A 17,355-nucleotide genomic window follows, 5' to 3' on the forward strand; every position below is an offset into this window, starting at 1 on the left:
GGAGGGTGTGCCGGAGGGAGAAGGACTTCAGACCTGTAGTGGCTCATGGACTGGAGGACGGCATCGTCGAATTCGATGGGCCCCGGAATGAGGAGGGTTGAGTGAGGTGGTTGAGAAGACATTGTGGAAACTGGTCGTGCCTATGGATGGTGTGAGTGCGAGAAGGAAAGTTGGATTTATCAATTGAAGGGGGTTTAGTCTGGGGTAGATCGAAAAGAGGGTGGACTTACAGCCGTTGATGTAGTCGTCGCAGGTTCCGATGGTCGCAGGTGTCTCGAGATGAGCGATACCCGAGCTGATGAGGGGTTGCTAAGGTTGTGGAGGGGCATTCTCCCCTGCTTCGCCAACGTGCGGAGAGGGAGCTGGAGCCGCCTTAGGGGAACGTGCATGTGCGCCTATGCGTCATTCGCACCTCGGGAGGTAAGCCGATAGTCTTTATCGGACGGAGGATGTAATTGGTCTAGGAACAAAGAGTTGTAAGGGCTCTTACGATTTTGCTCGGATCTGTCCCGTCGCGGGGAGGACAAGTCTAGGAAGAAGAGGCCGAGAACGACTTTAAAGGAGCGGATACCGGGGCCGAAGTCTGTTGAGGACCCCTTGTTTAGACTACCTTTGGTAAATAAAAAGCAAACAGAGTACGCAATGCCATGGAGTAATCCTTGCCTTGGTTTTTTTTTTTTTTTTAAATCCTGTAAGACGACAATGCGGTGGTCTGTCTGGCTGCTGTGTCCCCGCCTCTAAAAGTGGCTGGGCTTTGGTTCTTTGGTTTTTTGGGTGGCTTTTCTGGAGCACACTAGGGAATGAGCGTGGAGAGGCGGACAGTCGATTTCGCGTATGGAAGTCAAGCAAGAGAAGCCTGAGGGAAAGGGAAGGCAAGGAGTAAACTCGGCATTCAAGTCCGAATCAGGAGAGTGCCGCGTCTCTTACCGGCGTCCTGGCGTCGGAGAGTGGAGAGCTCCGAGTTCAACTGAGAGACTTTGAGAGCACCTTAGCAATTACCAATACATTGACTGGATGGCATGAGCCTTGCTGAAGAGGAGCTCCCGTCCCTCCTGAGTTCGGGGGACGACACCGGACGACATCGGCGCTTTCCCAAGTTTGGGAGTTACTTGCTGAGCCACATATGTGTGGAATATCCAACATGAGACTGTGGCTAGACCTCTATCAGCAGCCCCACTTTGACCGTTGCAACTGAGGCTGAGGTGGGAAGGCGGTCGCAGCGGCGGTGCATCATGAGCTACATACACCGAGCCGACAAAGCGAAGCTACCTTATCAAGGATCACTACGTCAGATCAAGAGACGACCAATTTGATACCTCACTGCTGAATTCACATAGACCATTGTCGCATCGTTTCAGCGATCCAACGACACCCTCAACCGGAACCGCCCCGGCCCGCGGACCTTCAAATCGGCCGCGCAACTCCAGGTCTCACAGCAGGCAGCTCCCGAATCTCCGGCGCTCTCATCAATCACCACCTTCGCGTCCCCCGTCAACATGGCGTTCTTAATTCTAGTCATTGGCGACCTTCACATCCCAGATCGCGCCCTCGATATCCCCCCAAAGGTACACACCTCCCTCCTTCTCCTCTCCCCGCAACAGCTTCAGCAAGCTAACATACACCCCCCAAACAATAGTTCAAGAAGCTCCTCGCTCCAGGAAAGATCGGCCAGACCCTCTGCCTGGGCAACCTGACAGACAAGCACACGTACGAGTACCTCCGCACCATCGCCCCGGACCTCAAGATCGTAAAAGGCCGCTTCGACGTCGAGGCCACCAGCCTTCCCCTCACCCAGGTCGTCACCCACGGCTCCCTGCGCATCGGCTTCCTCGAGGGCTTCACCCTCGTCTCCAACGAGCCCGACCTCCTCCTCGCCGAGGCCAACAAGCTCGACGTCGACGTTCTCTGCTGGGGCGGCACCCACAAGTTCGACGCCTTCGAGTACATGGACAAGTTCTTCGTCAACCCCGGCAGCGCCACGGGCGCCTTCACCGCGGGCTGGGGCAAGGACGGGGAGGAGCCCGTCCCCAGCTTCTGTTTGATGGATGTGAGTTATAGCCCACCTATTCATCGTACATTTGTAGGAGAAGACTACACGTGGTAGGGGCGAGTGTATGTCGTATTTGTTTTGCTGACAATCAGTCCAGGTGCAAGGGATTTCTCTCACACTCTACGTATACCAACTACGGAAAGACGACAAAGGCAATGAGAATGTTGCTGTAGAAAAGGTGACATACACGAAGCCCGTGGAACCATCGGCAGCAGCATGAATCAATGGCGCAATGACGACAGGAGAGGGCGTTTAATCGAGGACGTGGGCATTTGCAAGAAAAGGTGGAAGATCCAGCCATCATCGACTGGTTATCGTGATTCAAGACCACAAGAACGTAGGCAAATGATGATCATGATAATAATATAAGTTTCAGCCAGCCATTATTCGGAGCGGCAAGCTCGCTATGCTCCCCTATATGCACAATAAACCCAATCGCGTCTCCTTTGGTATCCAGACAGCAGTGGCCCCTTCTACGGGCCTACCCAGAAACATGGACAAAACAAGGAGATTGGTATTTGACAACGTATCCAACTCCAAAAAACACCAGTGCTAGCCATCAGTCTCATCATGTAGTGGTCATTACAACATCATGCTCCTTCTCCGCATCGACACTTTGGAATTGGTTTCCTGAAAGTCGCTGCTGCTCTCCACACTCTCGAAGCTGCTATCTTCGACACTTTCTGCTTCTGCGCGATTCCTTTTGGGCAAGACCATCGACGCTCTCTTTCGGGGCCCACCCGATTTGGGTCGCTGGCTCACTTCTGCCCCCTCCCCTCTGAAGTCGTCCCTCGTTGCAGACGTCGCTCGTCTTGATGACTTGGACTGGCGCGCTGGCAAACTGAGGTCCTTTGTATCCGCAACCCGAAACGTGTCGCTAGCCGGTGTTGAGGCGGGGAACTCATAAGGATCAGCCTCCCTCTCGGGCGACAATGTCGATTGGCGGCTGGGCGTCTTCTCTAAGGGAGTCGAGCTGCTAGTGTTTTGTTGAAAAGGCCTCGGCCCTTCGCCCTCGCTGATCGAGCCCGACATCATGGCAGACGAGCGTTTTTTACGAAGTGGTTTCGCCACGGCGAGCAGCCGTTCCGGCGATGTCGATTTGTCGATGGGCTCGTGGGGGCTCTTTTGACTTTGCCGGCTGATTGCAGACGGCGAAGCAGCAGCAGCAGCAGCAGCCGCGATCTGCTGCCAAGTAGCATCGTCACTAGATTCGCGTTTGACTATTGGTGCCGCATCCACCGCTGATGGGTCCGAACTGGCGCTGCCACTACGCTGAAGGTACCTCGTCTGACCAGTAACGGCGTCATAAAGTTCCTTCGTAGGGCGTCGCATCTTGTCACGCAAATTTGGCTCTGCGTAGCTGACCGAAGCTCTCGCCCTCCTGCTTGGCCGTGAAGTTTCGCCCTGGGAAGAGATGTCGTTTGGTGGGGGCGTATCCCGAACACTCGGCAGGCTCATTCTAGACACTGGCTCAGGTGATGCTGGTGATAGGAGGGCAGCTTCGATGGGTACGGTTTCTGTACTCGGCAGGACGTCAACAGTGGGTGCCGGTGATGGCACAGTGGCAATGACAACTTCGATTGGCTCAGGCTCGGATCGTAATTCTGCCTCGGCTTCTCTGATCTTCTGCGCAGCCCGCTGACTTGCGGCGCGCGGCTTCGGCTTCTCGAGGGCGACCTTGAAGTCACTCGCTGCGTCTTTGGAACTCTTCACAGGAGAAGCCATGTCGTCATTCGTGCTCTTGGCCGACAAAGGCTTTCTCGAGTTGACTGGTGCCGACATTCGTTCTCTAGCCTCACGGCGTCTGTTGGCGAGTTCTTTCAGAGTCTGTCCGCTAGGTTGTTCGCGTGCCTCAAGCGGGCGTTGTTGCTCGAGCTGTTTCGACTTTGTGGGTTCGACGGGTAGTTTTGTGATTTTGGCAAGATCGTCTCCCATGCTATGCTTCCTCTTTGACCCAGCCTTAACGACGATCGGAAGCACGGGGGGTAAGATAGGAGTCTCCTTGGGTGGGCGCTTGGCATCGGGCCTGGCGTCTTCCGTCTTGGTTGCAGGATCGGGCCGCACAATGACATTCCTCTCGGGCTTTTGTGTCGTTCGGGATACGGGTACTGGAGGTACCACTGGCGCTGGTGATGGTGATTTTCCCGGCGAGCTGTTTGTGGCTGCCTGCGGTTCTGTAGCACTCAGGGGTTGATGGGGGGATCCGATATCAACGGAGTCTGCATCGACGAATCGGGACATCGGTGGAGGACCAAGTTCGGGGGAATCAGTGGTGTCGGCGTTGTCTGTTGTATCTGTCGAATCGGCGGCTTCTGAGCACAGAGCGAGGATCTGGTCACGGCTTTGTCATATTAGCACCACAAGCTCGACAATAAGCATCACAACCGACTTACTCAAGTGTTGCTCTTGGATACGATTTGTTCTCTGTGATAGGCGGCAGGCGGCCCTCTTGCAGCGCTCGAGCTTCTGTGTCCTTTACTGGCTCGCGTGGCGGCCGTCTCTGGGGAGGGCTGCCACGCGGCAGACTTGCTCTGGAAATCCGTCTTCCTCGAGGGCTTGCGTGTCTTTTCGTGGGAGGTTCTTGACCGAGGTTGGAAAGAAGCGACATGCAGTCCATCAACTGGGATTCGAGTCTGGACCTGATGTCCAGGGCATGATCTGCTATCCTCCGAGCATTGCTATCCTCGAGCTCCTTCTCCAGCTCAATAATTCGGCCATTCAGTTGGAGGTTTTCTGACAGGGAACGAGAATAATCTGCTTCGAGGTTGTGGATGCGATTCAAGTGAACAGCATTTGCTCTGGCAAGGTCTCTGTTTTGGCGCAATAGCTTCCTGCGTACTACAATAACACAAGTTAGTCGATGAGATGAAATGAAGACGAGAAAGTAAGCATACGCGTGTCGATGCTATCTGTAGATACGGGGGGTTCGTTTAGTCGGGCCATGGTGCATTCTGGAGTAGTGAACAAAAAGCCAACGCGCGATGAGACCAAAACGTGAGGAATGGAAGAGTCAGCTCAACGAAGCATGACAAGAAGGTGGCTGGGACAGTGACGATGGGGTCGGGGGGAGGGAGAAAATTTACCGAAGTGTCATTTATTTACACTCGTCCTAATTAGGTCTAGTGTCAACAAAGGTGCAGGGAAGAGGGGGTTGCTGGGGGCGCAATTGGACGGGTCCAGCTCTCCACCGCCTGCCGCATCCTTTTTCATGTGCTCACTCTCACCGAACCTTTGACGGTTCCTCTGACCTGCAGAACGCTTTCAGCCCTTTTTGATTCATTACCCCGCCACACCTTCCAGCTTTTCCCAACTCGACCCCGAAACACAACGACCTTCTTCCGAACGTAAAGCGACAGACTCATCTGCCACCTTCAGATATGTCCTTCCCGACTCGATCACTCTCGACTCGACTCCCGGGCGCGGGGTCGCAAAACGCTTCCGCGGGCCCGTCGCCCATGCTGGTAGCGCGCATCGCAGAAAAGAAGGCAGAGCTGGAGCACTTGAAGGATCTGCGCGATCTCAGTGCTGCCGTCGCAGGCCAGATGGAAGCACTGGAGCAGAAGCTGTCAACGCTTTCTGATGGCACAGAAGGTCAGCATGACCTATCGAGGGACCGATGATGAGTAGCCAAGCTGACGGATGAAAGCGATTGCCATGGTTATTAGCAACTGGCATAACGTACTGCGCGCTATCAACATGGCATCCGGTAGGTTTTAGCTGCATGCGATGCACATGACAGTAACTGATACGAAACTTGTAGCCCAACTTGCCAAGCCGCCTCCGCAAGAAGAATCGTTGGAATCGGAGGGACCCAGCATGTCTCTGCCGCAGACACTGGTTCGCATTCCGACAGAACACGCTCCGACGCTCCAGGCACAAGCCGAAAACGCAGCAGAGAATGCAGAGAGCAGCATGACTACGCCATGATAACAGTTCACGAGCGACGGGTCTTTGGCCCGAAAAGCAAAATATCCCTTATGAAGCCGCAGCTTTCAAACCGGAGGTACTTTTGGTCGCTGACCACGTCAGCGCATGTGCTGCAGCATGCACGACCAGGCTTCTGGAGGTGCCTACACAATATGGTAGATGCACAAAGAGAAGCCACCATTGGCTAATGGGCCAGAACGATACAGAAGGAATCTAAGGTAGCCTTGGAAGCTCGCTCACGTTGGAACCGTTGTCGGCAGCTACCAGTTTGTGGCATGCCCAAGTGTTGGACGGAAAGCTACACCTCTTAGCGTCCTCTTCCGGCAGTTTGACGTTGGCGCTGGATTGGGCAGGGAAGCTCCACTCCAAGTCAACAAACACTAACAAGTGAGGTGCGGGGTCTCAGACACCCAAATGGACGGGAAGGACGCGACTTGGAGCCTGAACGCGTCTCTTAGTCATCCTAACGTAGGCTCTCACCCGTCTCACCCGTTGGCCGTTGCCGGTGCCACGAAGCAGATGCAACGAAACGGGAGGTGCCTCACCCCCGTGGCTACCCGGAGGCCCTTGGCAAGCTGGTCCTAAGAACTCGGGAGTGAGGGGATCTATCGAGCCTGCCGCGCTTGTGCTCATCTCCATGCTGTTGGTTAGTGGCTTTATTGGAAGGAAACTGGCAAGTAGGGGAAAGATCAAATTGAAGCCAATTTCCCACCATCTTGGTGGCTGTCAGGCTAGAATTTCTTCTCTTCCACGTCACGCTGTTTGTCTTGCTTCCATTCCGCTTCCATCCCGAAGCACAAAACACTTTAGCCCATCATATTCAAAGAGCTCTTCTTTTTGGACACTTTCAGCCTTCTCCTCCACACTCTGTCTTGAACCAGAATCATACGGCCAATACCTACAGAGAGTGCTGTCTACGAAGTAGTGTTCCAGCCAATAACCCCGCCATATTACATATACCCCAGCTGGTCTCAAGCGAAATTGCTCGCCAATCCCAGACAGCCCACTGTCTCCCACGTATTGCGGCCCATTTGTCTTTCAATTTGTCTGGGGTCGGCGGTTCCCTGTCTGGGTTCAGGTCGGAATCGGAGATTGTCGAGCATAATGGGTCACCTCTCTCGATCCAACACCGTGGGCCACGGCTTCGGCATCCTCGAAGACACCTCTGGTCCCGGCCATTATGCTTCTCTTGACGCAAACGGCCCTCACACTTTCAACCACGTTGCTGCTCTCGAAGATTGTGACACTAACAGTCGCCAAAGAACGCCGGAATTCATCGACGCTTTAACCGACAAACTCAAGGAATTACATATTTACAGTCCTAAAAAGAACCGTGCCAACAGATCATTGCTGCAACCTGCGCGACGTCGCTCGACTCGATCATCCATTGACACCAAGATCTTCCCAACCCTTCAACACATCAGGGAGGAAGTCGAAATCTGTGACGGAAACTCCAGTGTGACTAGCCCTACGCAAGGACCAGTCCTTGCCAACTTGCCTCAAGAGACCAAACAAGACGAGGGTATCCCATCATCAACTGAAACACGTGCTGCCGTACCTACTTCCCCTCGCCAGACGTCGGATTCATTTGAAGCCAACGGATCCAACTTCTGTTCTGAAGGTTCGCTCATCTGATTGCTGCCATGTGGTCCTTCAACTAACCATATTAGTCCTGCGAGCAATTGGTCTCGAACAGCAACATCTTAACACTGATATTAACATACAGAAGTCCATCGCACGGCACAGGTCAGGTCAGTATGACTATGTACTTTCAATTCCGAACCCAGACGGCCCGGCCAGGCGCAATAATGCGACCAGTAGACGAGGAGACGTCACGCTCGACTACGGCTGCAACGTCTTAGTCCACACCGACCGCAATGAGGAAAGTCTCTGCAGTCAGCGCAAACCGGCTAATGCTTTCAAACTTCTAGCAACACCTCTGATATTTGACGAATCATCTCGAAGTGCGTCATATTCATCTTCGGAAAACGACGACAACATGGCTGTTGCCGAACCGCTTGTTCGGCTTGCGTCACCAGCGCCTGCTGGACACGAAAGCCCCATGACGAAGTCTGCCATCAATGTATCCGTCGTTGAGCAGACTCACTCCAAAGAGTCATCTTTGGACTACGTGGACCACCCCAAGGACAGAGTAGTTTCCTTTTCGTCTACGGACGAGAGCATGGCCCCAACGGAGGACGTTCCCCGCACACCATCTAGGTCGACCTCGACCAGCTCGCGATCTCGAATTGAGGACTCCGTGGAAGCAATCGATAAACTCGAGGAGGAATTGGAGGCCATTAACACACGCTTGACGACACCAAGCAAGTCGCGACGGATCCAATCTCTGGCGGATGAGACTACTACGACAGCTCCCACAAAGGAATCAGTCCTCAAGCGGACCGCCTCCACTTTGAACCGCACTCAATCTGTTGGTGCCGCAGCCAAAAGATCATCACAGGCACGCGCAAACCAGAGAAAGTCTGTCAACTTTGACAGCGACATTCAAAAGGGATCCCCTGGGAAAGCACCTACTACAAGGCCTCCTGTGGCACGTCCAACCAGCCTTCTACCGCCCAAACCGCCTGCTAAATCCACAAGGGCTCTTACCAAGCCCTCTTTTGAGCTACCAGGTGAGGCCACCGCTCGCGATATCAAGGCGAGGCGCGATGCTCGCCTAGCTCAACAGGCCCAGGAGAAGGCCGCTGCGGCTGCGGCAGTCCCTCAGCGAACTAGATCTCTCAAGGCCCCGACTAGGCCTAACTTTGAGCTGCCCGGCGAGGCAATCTCCAGGCGCAAGAGGGAGGAGCGAGAAGCTCGTCTCAAACAGCAAGAAGAGGATGAGCGAAGGCGTCGCGAGTTCAAGGCGAGTCCTATCAAGGCAAGGCTGGGAACGGCTGCGCAACCTCGAGAGACCGTGGCTAGTCGAGCTCGCCAGAACAAGGGGTCCGAGGCCACCGACATGGACAGTCCGTCGAAGCGCTCATCGATTATGGGCACTCCTCGTACGCTTGCGAGAACGACTTCAACGAGGTCGCCACAGACTCGCGGCAGAGGTACCTCACAATCAGGTACAGAGACCCAGCTTAGCCGTGCTACGTCTACATCTACGGGTAGTATTAGCGGCAAGCGAAGCGCGCTGTCTGTCGAGGAAATTGAGCAGCAAAAGGTCAAGGGTCGCGAGGTCTTCCACCGCGATAACTCCTACACCCAAGACAAGGAGCGAGAGCGCCGCGAACGTGAGTGGAACGCTAAGATGGCCCGCGAGCAAGCTGCGGAACGCTCTAGGCAAGCGAGCCGAGAGTGGCGCGAAAAGCAACAACGCAGCAAGCTCGCTATTCTGGCTGCGGCGGCAATTCAGACAGCATGATGGGCCCGACGTTCAAGGATCTTTGAGGCCCTATTTGGCAGGTTCTGGCCTCGTTTGTAAATTATCTGACCAGCGGATGGAGCTCGGCGCCTGGACTGATGGAGACTGCGTGGAGTTCGGGGCAACGGTATCGACTGTTCAGCAGGCAATGTTGACAAACAGAGACGTGCCGTGAAGGAGTTTTGGTGTTCATTTTTAGAACTTGTTTTTGAGTTCGCATCGACATGTCGATTGCTGTCATTGTTTCTAGCTTGCTTAGGCCCGTTGATTGCTGAAAAAGAACCTCTCTTAAACCATGAGTACAACTACAGTGGTGCTAGTTTGGGTACCGTATGTGAGTGCTTATAGATCAACAATGCTATTTATTTTCAGATCAATGATGGTACATGTAGTCCGTAGGAGCATCTGTCACCCACGGCAGAGATGAGAACAATTGATTTGTAGGATCCATTAGGCAGGTATTCGACAATGAACAAGTCACCGCATTGTTGAGTGTAACCCGAGGTATGGAGACGACGCGGGATCGCACGGCCGGCTAGCGTGCCGGCGCTAGCGGAGCACGCCAACGACATCCGGTTGGGCCCAGCGGATGAGTCGCTCGTCTTTAACCTTTCATTACATCGACATTCAAGTGATTGCAAGATCGATCAATTCGGAGAAAGAAGAAAAAAAGCAGGCCAGCAATCAAACACATATCGGCATCAATCCTCTACAACCTAATCCTGGGTACTTTACCGCGAAAAACACCGCTGGAATATGAGCCCCGCAGCCTCAACCCTGTCCCGAGACCAGCGGCCGACGGTCCGTCTGGATCAGGGAGCCTTTATCGGGACCACGCTCTCTGAACCTGAGTTCCCGCGCGATGTGGAGGCGTTCCTCGGCGTGCCGTATGCAAAGTGCCAGCGTTTTCGTCGGCCGGAGGCGCCGGACCAATCTGGTGACTCGTTTGATGCGGCCGAGTATGGACCCGTGTGTCCCACCGCGGACCCGACGTACCCGGCGGATGAAGAGGGGTGTTTGAACGCTAATATCTTCCGTTCGGCGGGAGCAGTGGTGGAAGGGAAGAAGGTTCCGGTTTTGGTGTATAGTACGTCTATGGTTTTCCCCTTTCCAGCCGATGGTGCGGTGCGGCTGTTTGAAGTATAACGTATGTATGTACTAATAGCAGTCGAATGTAGCGCATGGCGGTGCCTTCAACTTTGGGAGGGGAGGGGACAGGAACCTCGCGGCGTTTGTATCGTACTCGAAGCGTGATGTTGTTGCCGTGAGCTTCAATTACCGCCTCGGCCCGCTCGGTTTCCTCCCGTGTGATGTTGCTGCCGGGGAAGGCATCGCGAATCTAGGGTTGATGGACCAGAGGGTGCTGCTCGAGTGGGTGCAGCGCAACATTGGCAGGTTTGGCGGAGACGAGGAGGATGTCACGGTCATGGGCTTCAGCGCCGGGGCGCATTCGGTATGTTCACTCCTTCTTCATAGCCATCTTACATCTCGATGTTTATATTGGCCTCAACACTCGCCATGGTGCAGTCATGGTAAAAACCTCAAACTGAGATGCTAACACGAAAGCACACAGCTCGGCCACCACCTCCTCTCCCCGCCCTCGCGCCGCCTCTTCCATCGCGCCATCCTCGAATCCGGCGCCCCGACAGCCCGCTCCGTCCTCGCGGCCACGCACCCTCGTCACGAAGCTCAGTTCACCCGCTTCCTAACCCACGCAGGCCTGTCCAACCTCTCATCAAAACCAGACGAGATCCTGCCCGCTCTCCGCGTTCTCCCCCTCGATAAATTCCTCCAAGCCTCGCTGGCTACCTGGTCAGAGTGCGCCCCCTCGGTCCAATGGCCCTTTCAACCATCCATCGAGGCAAGCAACAGAAGCAACGACAACGACAGCAGCAGCAGCATAATCCCTTTCGCCCCAATCAAAACCTGGACCTCACCCACCCTCCTCCCTCCCCTCCCGCCCCTCCTGACAGGCTTCAACACCTCCGAAGGCACAATGTTCGTGCCAGCAACAGCCTCCTCCCCAACAGCCCTCTCAGACTTCTTCTCCGCCCTCATCCCGTCCCTCTCCGCCGCAGACCTCGCGACCCTGGAGAGCCTGTACCCGCCGCCGTCAACATACCCGGCCCCGCCGACCGCTTCCCACGGCGCCCAGTTCCGGCGACTGGCGCAGGCATACGGGCACTACGGGTACATTGCCCCGCTCCTCCACTCGGCGCACTTTGCCTCCAAGAAGAAAACGGCCGGGGAAGCTGGTGCTGGCGCTGGTGCTGACGCACCCGCTCCGGTCTGGGTATACGAGTACGCCGCGCACGCGGACCTCGCCGCCGCAAACCACGGCGACCACGTACCCGCCGCAACGCACGACACAGACATCCTCACCTCACACAAGACGCCCGGCCTACTCGCCGTATCGGACGCGATGCACGCCCACTGGTCTTCCTTCGCCACGAGCTCCGATCCCAACGGCGTCGACGTCGACCACGACTCCCGCGGCGTCTCCTGGCCCCCCTTCATCTCCCCCTTTGGCGACACCGCCGCGGACGACTACATCCCAAAACCAGCAGACGACCCCACCGAGACGAGGGGTAAGATCCTCGTGTTTGGCGAGGGCAACGACGAGCTCATGGGCCGTCTGGGTCAGCGGCGCCGGGGCGCCGTGGCGCGCGTGCGGACGTTAACGGAGGCCGAGGTGAGGCAGTTCCGATTCTGGTGGGATCGGGTTGGGCTGAGCGAGGGTATGGGTGTTGCTGAAGAGGAGGGGTCCAAGTTGTAGGAGATCTGTGGTGGATGAGTGGATAAAAGAGTTGATGTTAGCCCGATACAGACTCTCCGCACAGGGACATGAAATGAAACGGCACGAGAAAGCGACAGTAACGAATGCAAGAGTAGATTGACAAAGGAATATTCATTCATACGTGTCTACATGAGACTGTGTTTCGAGATCTTAGCGATGTCGACTATCCTACTCTTTAACTACCTACTGCTATACTAAAATCCTCCAATTTTTCTTGCGCGGAAGCTCGCTCTCTGCCGTCAAGATAATCTTGATTGCTTTGCCCAAGAAAGACATCAGCAAATCATGTTGCCTGTGCACGCCCTTCGTCGGCTTGCTATATACAACATATTAAATTGGAGCAACACACTTTGCGTAGCATTGGTCGGAATAATACCCGAGATATTTATGTATATGACGAATAAATCATGTGCGTCGAAGTGGATTATGATCTCCGTGGCATTCGGCGAGCCATTACGTGCGGGCTTCGCCAGGCGAGCCAGCGGAGTAAACAATATTAAAAGTAAAAGAAGCGTCGCGAGGCAGTTGAAATGCCGACGTGTCGCATGATTCCGTAAATCCGTAACGCCGTATGTGTTTCTCGATTTCGAGATCGATGGCCTGATGGGGATGGAGGGTATCTTCGGAACAGAACCCCAACAGACTGATGAGCAACAAACAAAACTTTTATGATAACACACCAGACCTTGTCTAGAAGTTCTGGGAAATACCAGCGTTTTGTTGTTGGGGATAGTGCGAAGGGTTTTCAATCCGAGTGTTGCGACGAGCTGGATTGTCGCGGATGACCGGTTGGCCAGGGAGCTCAGTGGCCGGGTTGGCGTAAGGGCTGTCAGAGTACGGGTTGTTGGCGTACTGATCGTAGTAACCGTTGCCGTTGCCATTACCGTTGCTGCCACCGCCGCTGTATGCCATGCCGATTCCATCAGAGGTATCTGAGTGGTTTCCTGCGCTGTAGGAAGATGACGCATTGGAAGGTCCACGTTGAACACCGCCTCCACGGTTCATAGCTGCTGAAGGGCCCATGGCGCCAAGAATCTCGCCATCAGGTGAGTACGAGCCATCGTTGATCAAAGGCTCTCCTGAACGGTTGTCAGTTCCTCCATGGCTGGGTGAAGTTGTATCCGAGTATGCCGCACCTGTGTTGCCTCCGGACATGGTCGTGGACGCCTTACGTCCGGTGGAGCCGGCAAGAGTGGTAGATCCCCAACCACGGTATCCGGATGAGGCCGCATCTTCCTTCATTTCGTACGAGCCGCCATCGCCAAGGGATGGGATGGTGGGGTCCGCATTCGGGTTGTAGGCATAATCCTCGACCTCCTTTCGTCGCTCCTCCTCGGCGTCCTTGCGCTGCTTTCTCTTTCTCCAGAAGTACAGACCAGCCAGAATGAGCAGGGCAACGGCAGCGATGGGTACGACAACAGCAACCGCAATAGTGCCCCCGTTACCGAGACCGCCCTTGGAGTTACCACCGGAGTTGATGGCACCGCCTGAGGCCGTAGCGGAAGCAGATGAGCTGGCAGCAGTTCCGGTTTGTGTGACGCCCTTGGTCTGAGTGATGACAGTAAAGATGGTGCTTGTCTGACCTCCTGCTTCGGTTGGCGTGATGACGACAGTAGTCGCGACCAGGGTTGTTTGCTGTTGCTGGGTAGTAGTTTCGGCAGCTTGCGTAGTCGGAGTCGTGTTCTGCTGCTGAGTAGTTGGTGCAGCTGCCGCAGAAGTTGTGGCCGCCGGAGCTTGAGACGTGGTTGGTGCTGCTGCCGCGGAAGTTTGCTGCGTCGTGGGTTGTTGAGCGGTGGTAGGAGCCGCTGCCGCAGAGGTCTCTGCCGGAGGAGTGGTGGTGACGGCGGCGGCGCTCGTCTCTGCGGGTGCGGAAGTGCCAGGTGTCGCGGCGGGAGCCGTTGTGGCCTCGCCGCCCGGAGTCGTAGCATTCGACGACATTGTGTTTTCCTGTCTCAGCAAGATCTGTGGCGGTTGACTAGGTGGTGAAGACATATTAGCGACTGGCGAGAGAGCAGCTTTGATGGCATCGCCAGACTCCGAACAAGGGATGATGGGTATTCAACAAAACAAGACGACTGAAGAGTTGAGATGGGACGACGGCTTGGGCAATTGGCAACCAAGGCAGAAGACCCAATCATTTTGTGCGCAACTAACACAACAGATGCAGCAGGTTTCTTGGGAGGCAAATTGATGATCGGCAGAGATGCCGTAGTGCACTCGGCAAAATCTGGGAAGCACAGCGTCGAACAACGTACCTCCAATGAGAGCGATTGGCTCACAGGTAGCTTGCAGGGCGGAGAAAGGGAGGTGTTTCAATACAAGCGATTCTGCAATGAGCAATTCGTCGATTCAGAAGCGCGGTCGACTCTCAACCAGGCCGTGTGAGAGGCCAAGTTTGGCGATACACGTGGAACTGGCGGTGGTACGAGGCCTCAGTTCAGGGCAAAGCGACACACGAGTGACGGGTGCGTCGGGGTGTCGAGTCGAGGATGGAGTCAAGGTCAAGAGTTTCTTTGGAAAATTGTGGGAAGTGATTGTCGCGTCTGGGCGGTAACAACGGCGATGGAGCGACGGGTGCTCAGACAAGACGGACGGTTGATAATTGGCGCGGGTGGCTGAGTCAGGTTCAGGTGGTGCCTGTGTGCCTTTGAGGGAGCTCCCAAGACGGACCGTCTCCTGGCTACTGCGCGGGTCGGCGTTGGGTTCGGCGGTTGGCAGGGCCCTACTTCGCTTGGTTCGTACAGACGAGACGGTACCTGGTCGCGGGGAGTATCCGTGGTAGACGTATTCCGTAGTGCCGCGCGAGTATTGTAGTATTGTCGATCCGCAGTGACGAAGTGGGATCGATTGGCGACGGCGTCACAGGAAAGTGGGAAAAAGCAAAACGACAGGGCAGAGAATTTGCAAGAGTTAGAGCGAGAGGAGGAAGGTGAAAAGTAGGAAGAAATGGGGAAGAGGGGAAAAGAGGAGGAAGAAGGAGGAGAGCGAGGTCGCGATTTCCTTGGAAGGATGCGGACTGATGCTGATACCGCTGCCAATTGGAAGTGAAAAGAGGAAGGACCGGGGAGGGGGTTGACGAGCAAGGACGGCCGGGGGGACGGGGGTGAAGGATATTGACGGGAAGACAGCGAAAGGGAGGGAGAAGGAAGGGGGGGAGGGTAGCTCCGAAGGAGCGGCAGAGGAAGGCGCGGAAATATGTATGTTTTGAGCAAGAGCAATCCAGTACCTAGGTATTCGTGCGGCGTGCCTGCCCAAGTGAAGTGGACCGACCTCCTTCCTCCTTCTTCACAGCCCTCCCGCCCTGCCATTTACGGTCCATGGGAATAATTGGAAGTCACGACCGTCAACCCTGCTGGCGTGTGTCTGTCTCGTGTCCGAACATCCAGCTCCAAGCTGCTATGTACGGATGCTGCAATCCAGCCCCGAGTGCAGGTTACAGTCAGAACTGCAAATGGAAGACCAAAAAGGAAACCCAGTAGCACTGGGTAGACTGACCTGACCCTCCACCGTTGCCTTACCCTACCTACCTTAAGGTGCGGGTGGGAAGCTCAGCGGGAGTTAGGGCCGCTGCTTCAGTGGCAGGGCGCTGAGCTATGCTGCGACCAGCTTCAGGTCAGCTAAGCAAAGTACTTGTTCTCCCATACTAAACGTGCGCGGAACATAAGTATCTCCTGTACGATGCTAATGCATCCGCCAGTGGAGCAGACCTGGAGGGAACCTGACTAGGACAAAGTACCTTGTAGAAAGGGCCGATCTGTAGTTCGCACGAAGTCTGCATGGCACGTTGCAATGAATTGGCCCAACCATATGAAAACCTATGCGGACAGTAGAGAGAATGGCTTTAGGCCCGTTGAGTCCTCCGAGTCTCGACAAACCGACAAACCGACAGCTTCTGAAAGTTCTAACTTTTGTCGCGTGCTCGAGAGGGACAAGGCGGCTTATGCCGTCCATCATCTCCCGTGTCTCAGTCATTTCGCAACTGCTGCGGTACATGCCCGTTGAGATTGCGAATTGCTGAGCCGCTGCCCTCTCTGGCTCGCAGGGACCACAAAGTCCCCGATCCTCGAGGGACCCCTGGCACGAACAAAAAAGCCTAAAGCCCTTAGAGCTGGCCATACTCTGTGCATCGCGGTGCTAATAACAGCTACCAAGGACGAATACAAAATACTCCCGGAAAGCGGCAGCGGATGCTTCCAGTCCGGGAATGCTGGCTGCTTCCTTTCATATCGTCGAATGCCTGCCAAGTCTTGTTCCTGATCCAAACGGGCCAAAGAGGGAAAGACCAGCAACCTCCAAACCCACCCGGGGCCACCGGCCTTAGCCCTCAGGTCAGAACCGTCAGGTATGCCGCAATGCAGCCGCATATGGTCCCCGATGTCCCTCATGTGCGTTCCCGATGTCACTGCTTCGACACCTTTCAACCAGAGACATGAATGCAAAATACGACACCTCAAACGCGACACGCCAGGTAGATACGCAAGCAACTCAAAGCAAGGCATGTCGGTCAAGTTTCATCTCATCTGCTCTCTCTTCCTCTCTCTTTCTCTCTTCTCAATTTAACAGACTCCAGCCATCTTCCAAACCTAAATACTTCAGACGACGGATAGCCCGCAGTCAAAATTCAGTCAACCTCCACCATGGTATCTTGCTTTGCGAGAACATCCCGGCAGGCCATCCTTCAACCAGTCCCTGCACCGGCCGTGCCTCGCTGCTGCGCGGCAATGCCCTGGGGCTCGCTCTGGACTCTGGACGCCTGGGCGCCTGGAGACTGGAGTCCTCTTTCTCGGGCCTGTGGAGAAAATTGACCTCATCAACGGGATTCGCGAGTTCGCTTCGCTCTGCTGGGGACACCGGAGGGCCCGTTCGCTCCCTCTCGTATCCAGAGTGACGGTCGTCGGCTCCAGAACTGGTTAATTTCCCTTGCCTAGCGAGCATGCACCTTCCTGGTAAACCACGCCGACTGCCAGATCTACCGTCCGCAAGACTCGAGATGGCATCATTTGCTCGCGAAGAAGAAGAAGAGGTGAAGAAACGCATCGCTACCCTTCTTGCGGCCAATACATGTCGACCCAAAGAGTCAAAGTCGGCAAGTGCCTGTTGGCTCATGTCTACGAATACGTACCTTGGTCTCAGTCCACGTCGGGATGTCTCAAACAAGCCAACGCCCGGTCAGGAATGTCACCGACATTCACCAACAAGCAATCCTCATAA

General features: G+C 55.1%; 7 protein-coding genes across 7 annotated transcripts; 4 read left to right on the top strand and 3 right to left on the bottom strand.

The window, feature by feature from the left end:
- Window positions 1–1,496: 1,496 nt before the first annotated feature.
- BDZ83DRAFT_571059 (MJ0936 family phosphodiesterase) lies at window positions 1,497–2,270 on the top strand (the record flags this gene model as incomplete). The annotated part of the gene is made up of 3 exons (XM_060504371.1): window positions 1,497–1,565; window positions 1,637–2,047; window positions 2,148–2,270. 3 exons carry the CDS (start codon window positions 1,497–1,499, stop codon window positions 2,268–2,270), a joined length of 603 nt encoding a protein of 200 aa, XP_060368124.1.
- Window positions 2,271–2,632: 362 nt separating this feature from the next.
- Window positions 2,633–4,993, bottom strand: BDZ83DRAFT_571082 (shugoshin; the record flags this gene model as incomplete). The annotated part of the gene is made up of 3 exons (XM_060504376.1): window positions 2,633–4,391; window positions 4,444–4,888; window positions 4,945–4,993. The coding sequence occupies 3 exons, from the start codon at window positions 4,991–4,993 to the stop codon at window positions 2,633–2,635; spliced, it is 2,253 nt and encodes a 750-aa protein (XP_060368125.1).
- Window positions 4,994–5,347: 354 nt separating this feature from the next.
- On the top strand, window positions 5,348–6,289 carry BDZ83DRAFT_148424 (DASH complex subunit Dad2-domain-containing protein). The gene is made up of 3 exons (XM_060501310.1): window positions 5,348–5,641; window positions 5,697–5,756; window positions 5,811–6,289. Exons 1-3 carry the CDS (start codon window positions 5,428–5,430, stop codon window positions 5,975–5,977), a joined length of 441 nt encoding a protein of 146 aa, XP_060368126.1. The 5' UTR covers window positions 5,348–5,427; the 3' UTR covers window positions 5,978–6,289.
- Window positions 6,290–7,081: 792 nt separating this feature from the next.
- BDZ83DRAFT_571123 (uncharacterized protein) lies at window positions 7,082–9,347 on the top strand (the record flags this gene model as incomplete). The annotated part of the gene is made up of 2 exons (XM_060504379.1): window positions 7,082–7,598; window positions 7,648–9,347. 2 exons carry the CDS (start codon window positions 7,082–7,084, stop codon window positions 9,345–9,347), a joined length of 2,217 nt encoding a protein of 738 aa, XP_060368127.1.
- A 756-nt stretch (window positions 9,348–10,103) lies between these two features.
- BDZ83DRAFT_749368 (carboxylesterase) lies at window positions 10,104–12,123 on the top strand (the record flags this gene model as incomplete). Its single annotated transcript, XM_060513754.1, has 3 exons — window positions 10,104–10,434; window positions 10,526–10,800; window positions 10,921–12,123. The coding sequence occupies 3 exons, from the start codon at window positions 10,104–10,106 to the stop codon at window positions 12,121–12,123; spliced, it is 1,809 nt and encodes a 602-aa protein (XP_060368128.1).
- A 711-nt stretch (window positions 12,124–12,834) lies between these two features.
- On the bottom strand, window positions 12,835–14,082 carry BDZ83DRAFT_749369 (uncharacterized protein; the record flags this gene model as incomplete). Its single annotated transcript, XM_060513755.1, has 2 exons — window positions 12,835–13,223; window positions 13,281–14,082. The coding sequence occupies 2 exons, from the start codon at window positions 14,080–14,082 to the stop codon at window positions 12,835–12,837; spliced, it is 1,191 nt and encodes a 396-aa protein (XP_060368129.1).
- Window positions 14,083–15,937: 1,855 nt separating this feature from the next.
- BDZ83DRAFT_148536 (uncharacterized protein) lies at window positions 15,938–16,860 on the bottom strand. The gene has a single exon (XM_060501311.1). It carries the CDS (start codon window positions 16,641–16,643, stop codon window positions 16,113–16,115), a length of 531 nt encoding a protein of 176 aa, XP_060368130.1. The 5' UTR covers window positions 16,644–16,860; the 3' UTR covers window positions 15,938–16,112.
- Between the last annotated feature and the right edge of the window lie 495 nt (window positions 16,861–17,355).

The sequence above is a fragment of the Colletotrichum acutatum genome (genome assembly GCF_030867785.1).
Source record: "Colletotrichum acutatum strain CBS 112980 chromosome Unknown BDZ83scaffold_19, whole genome shotgun sequence".
In the NCBI taxonomy this organism is placed as follows: Eukaryota; Fungi; Ascomycota; class Sordariomycetes; order Glomerellales; family Glomerellaceae; genus Colletotrichum; species Colletotrichum acutatum.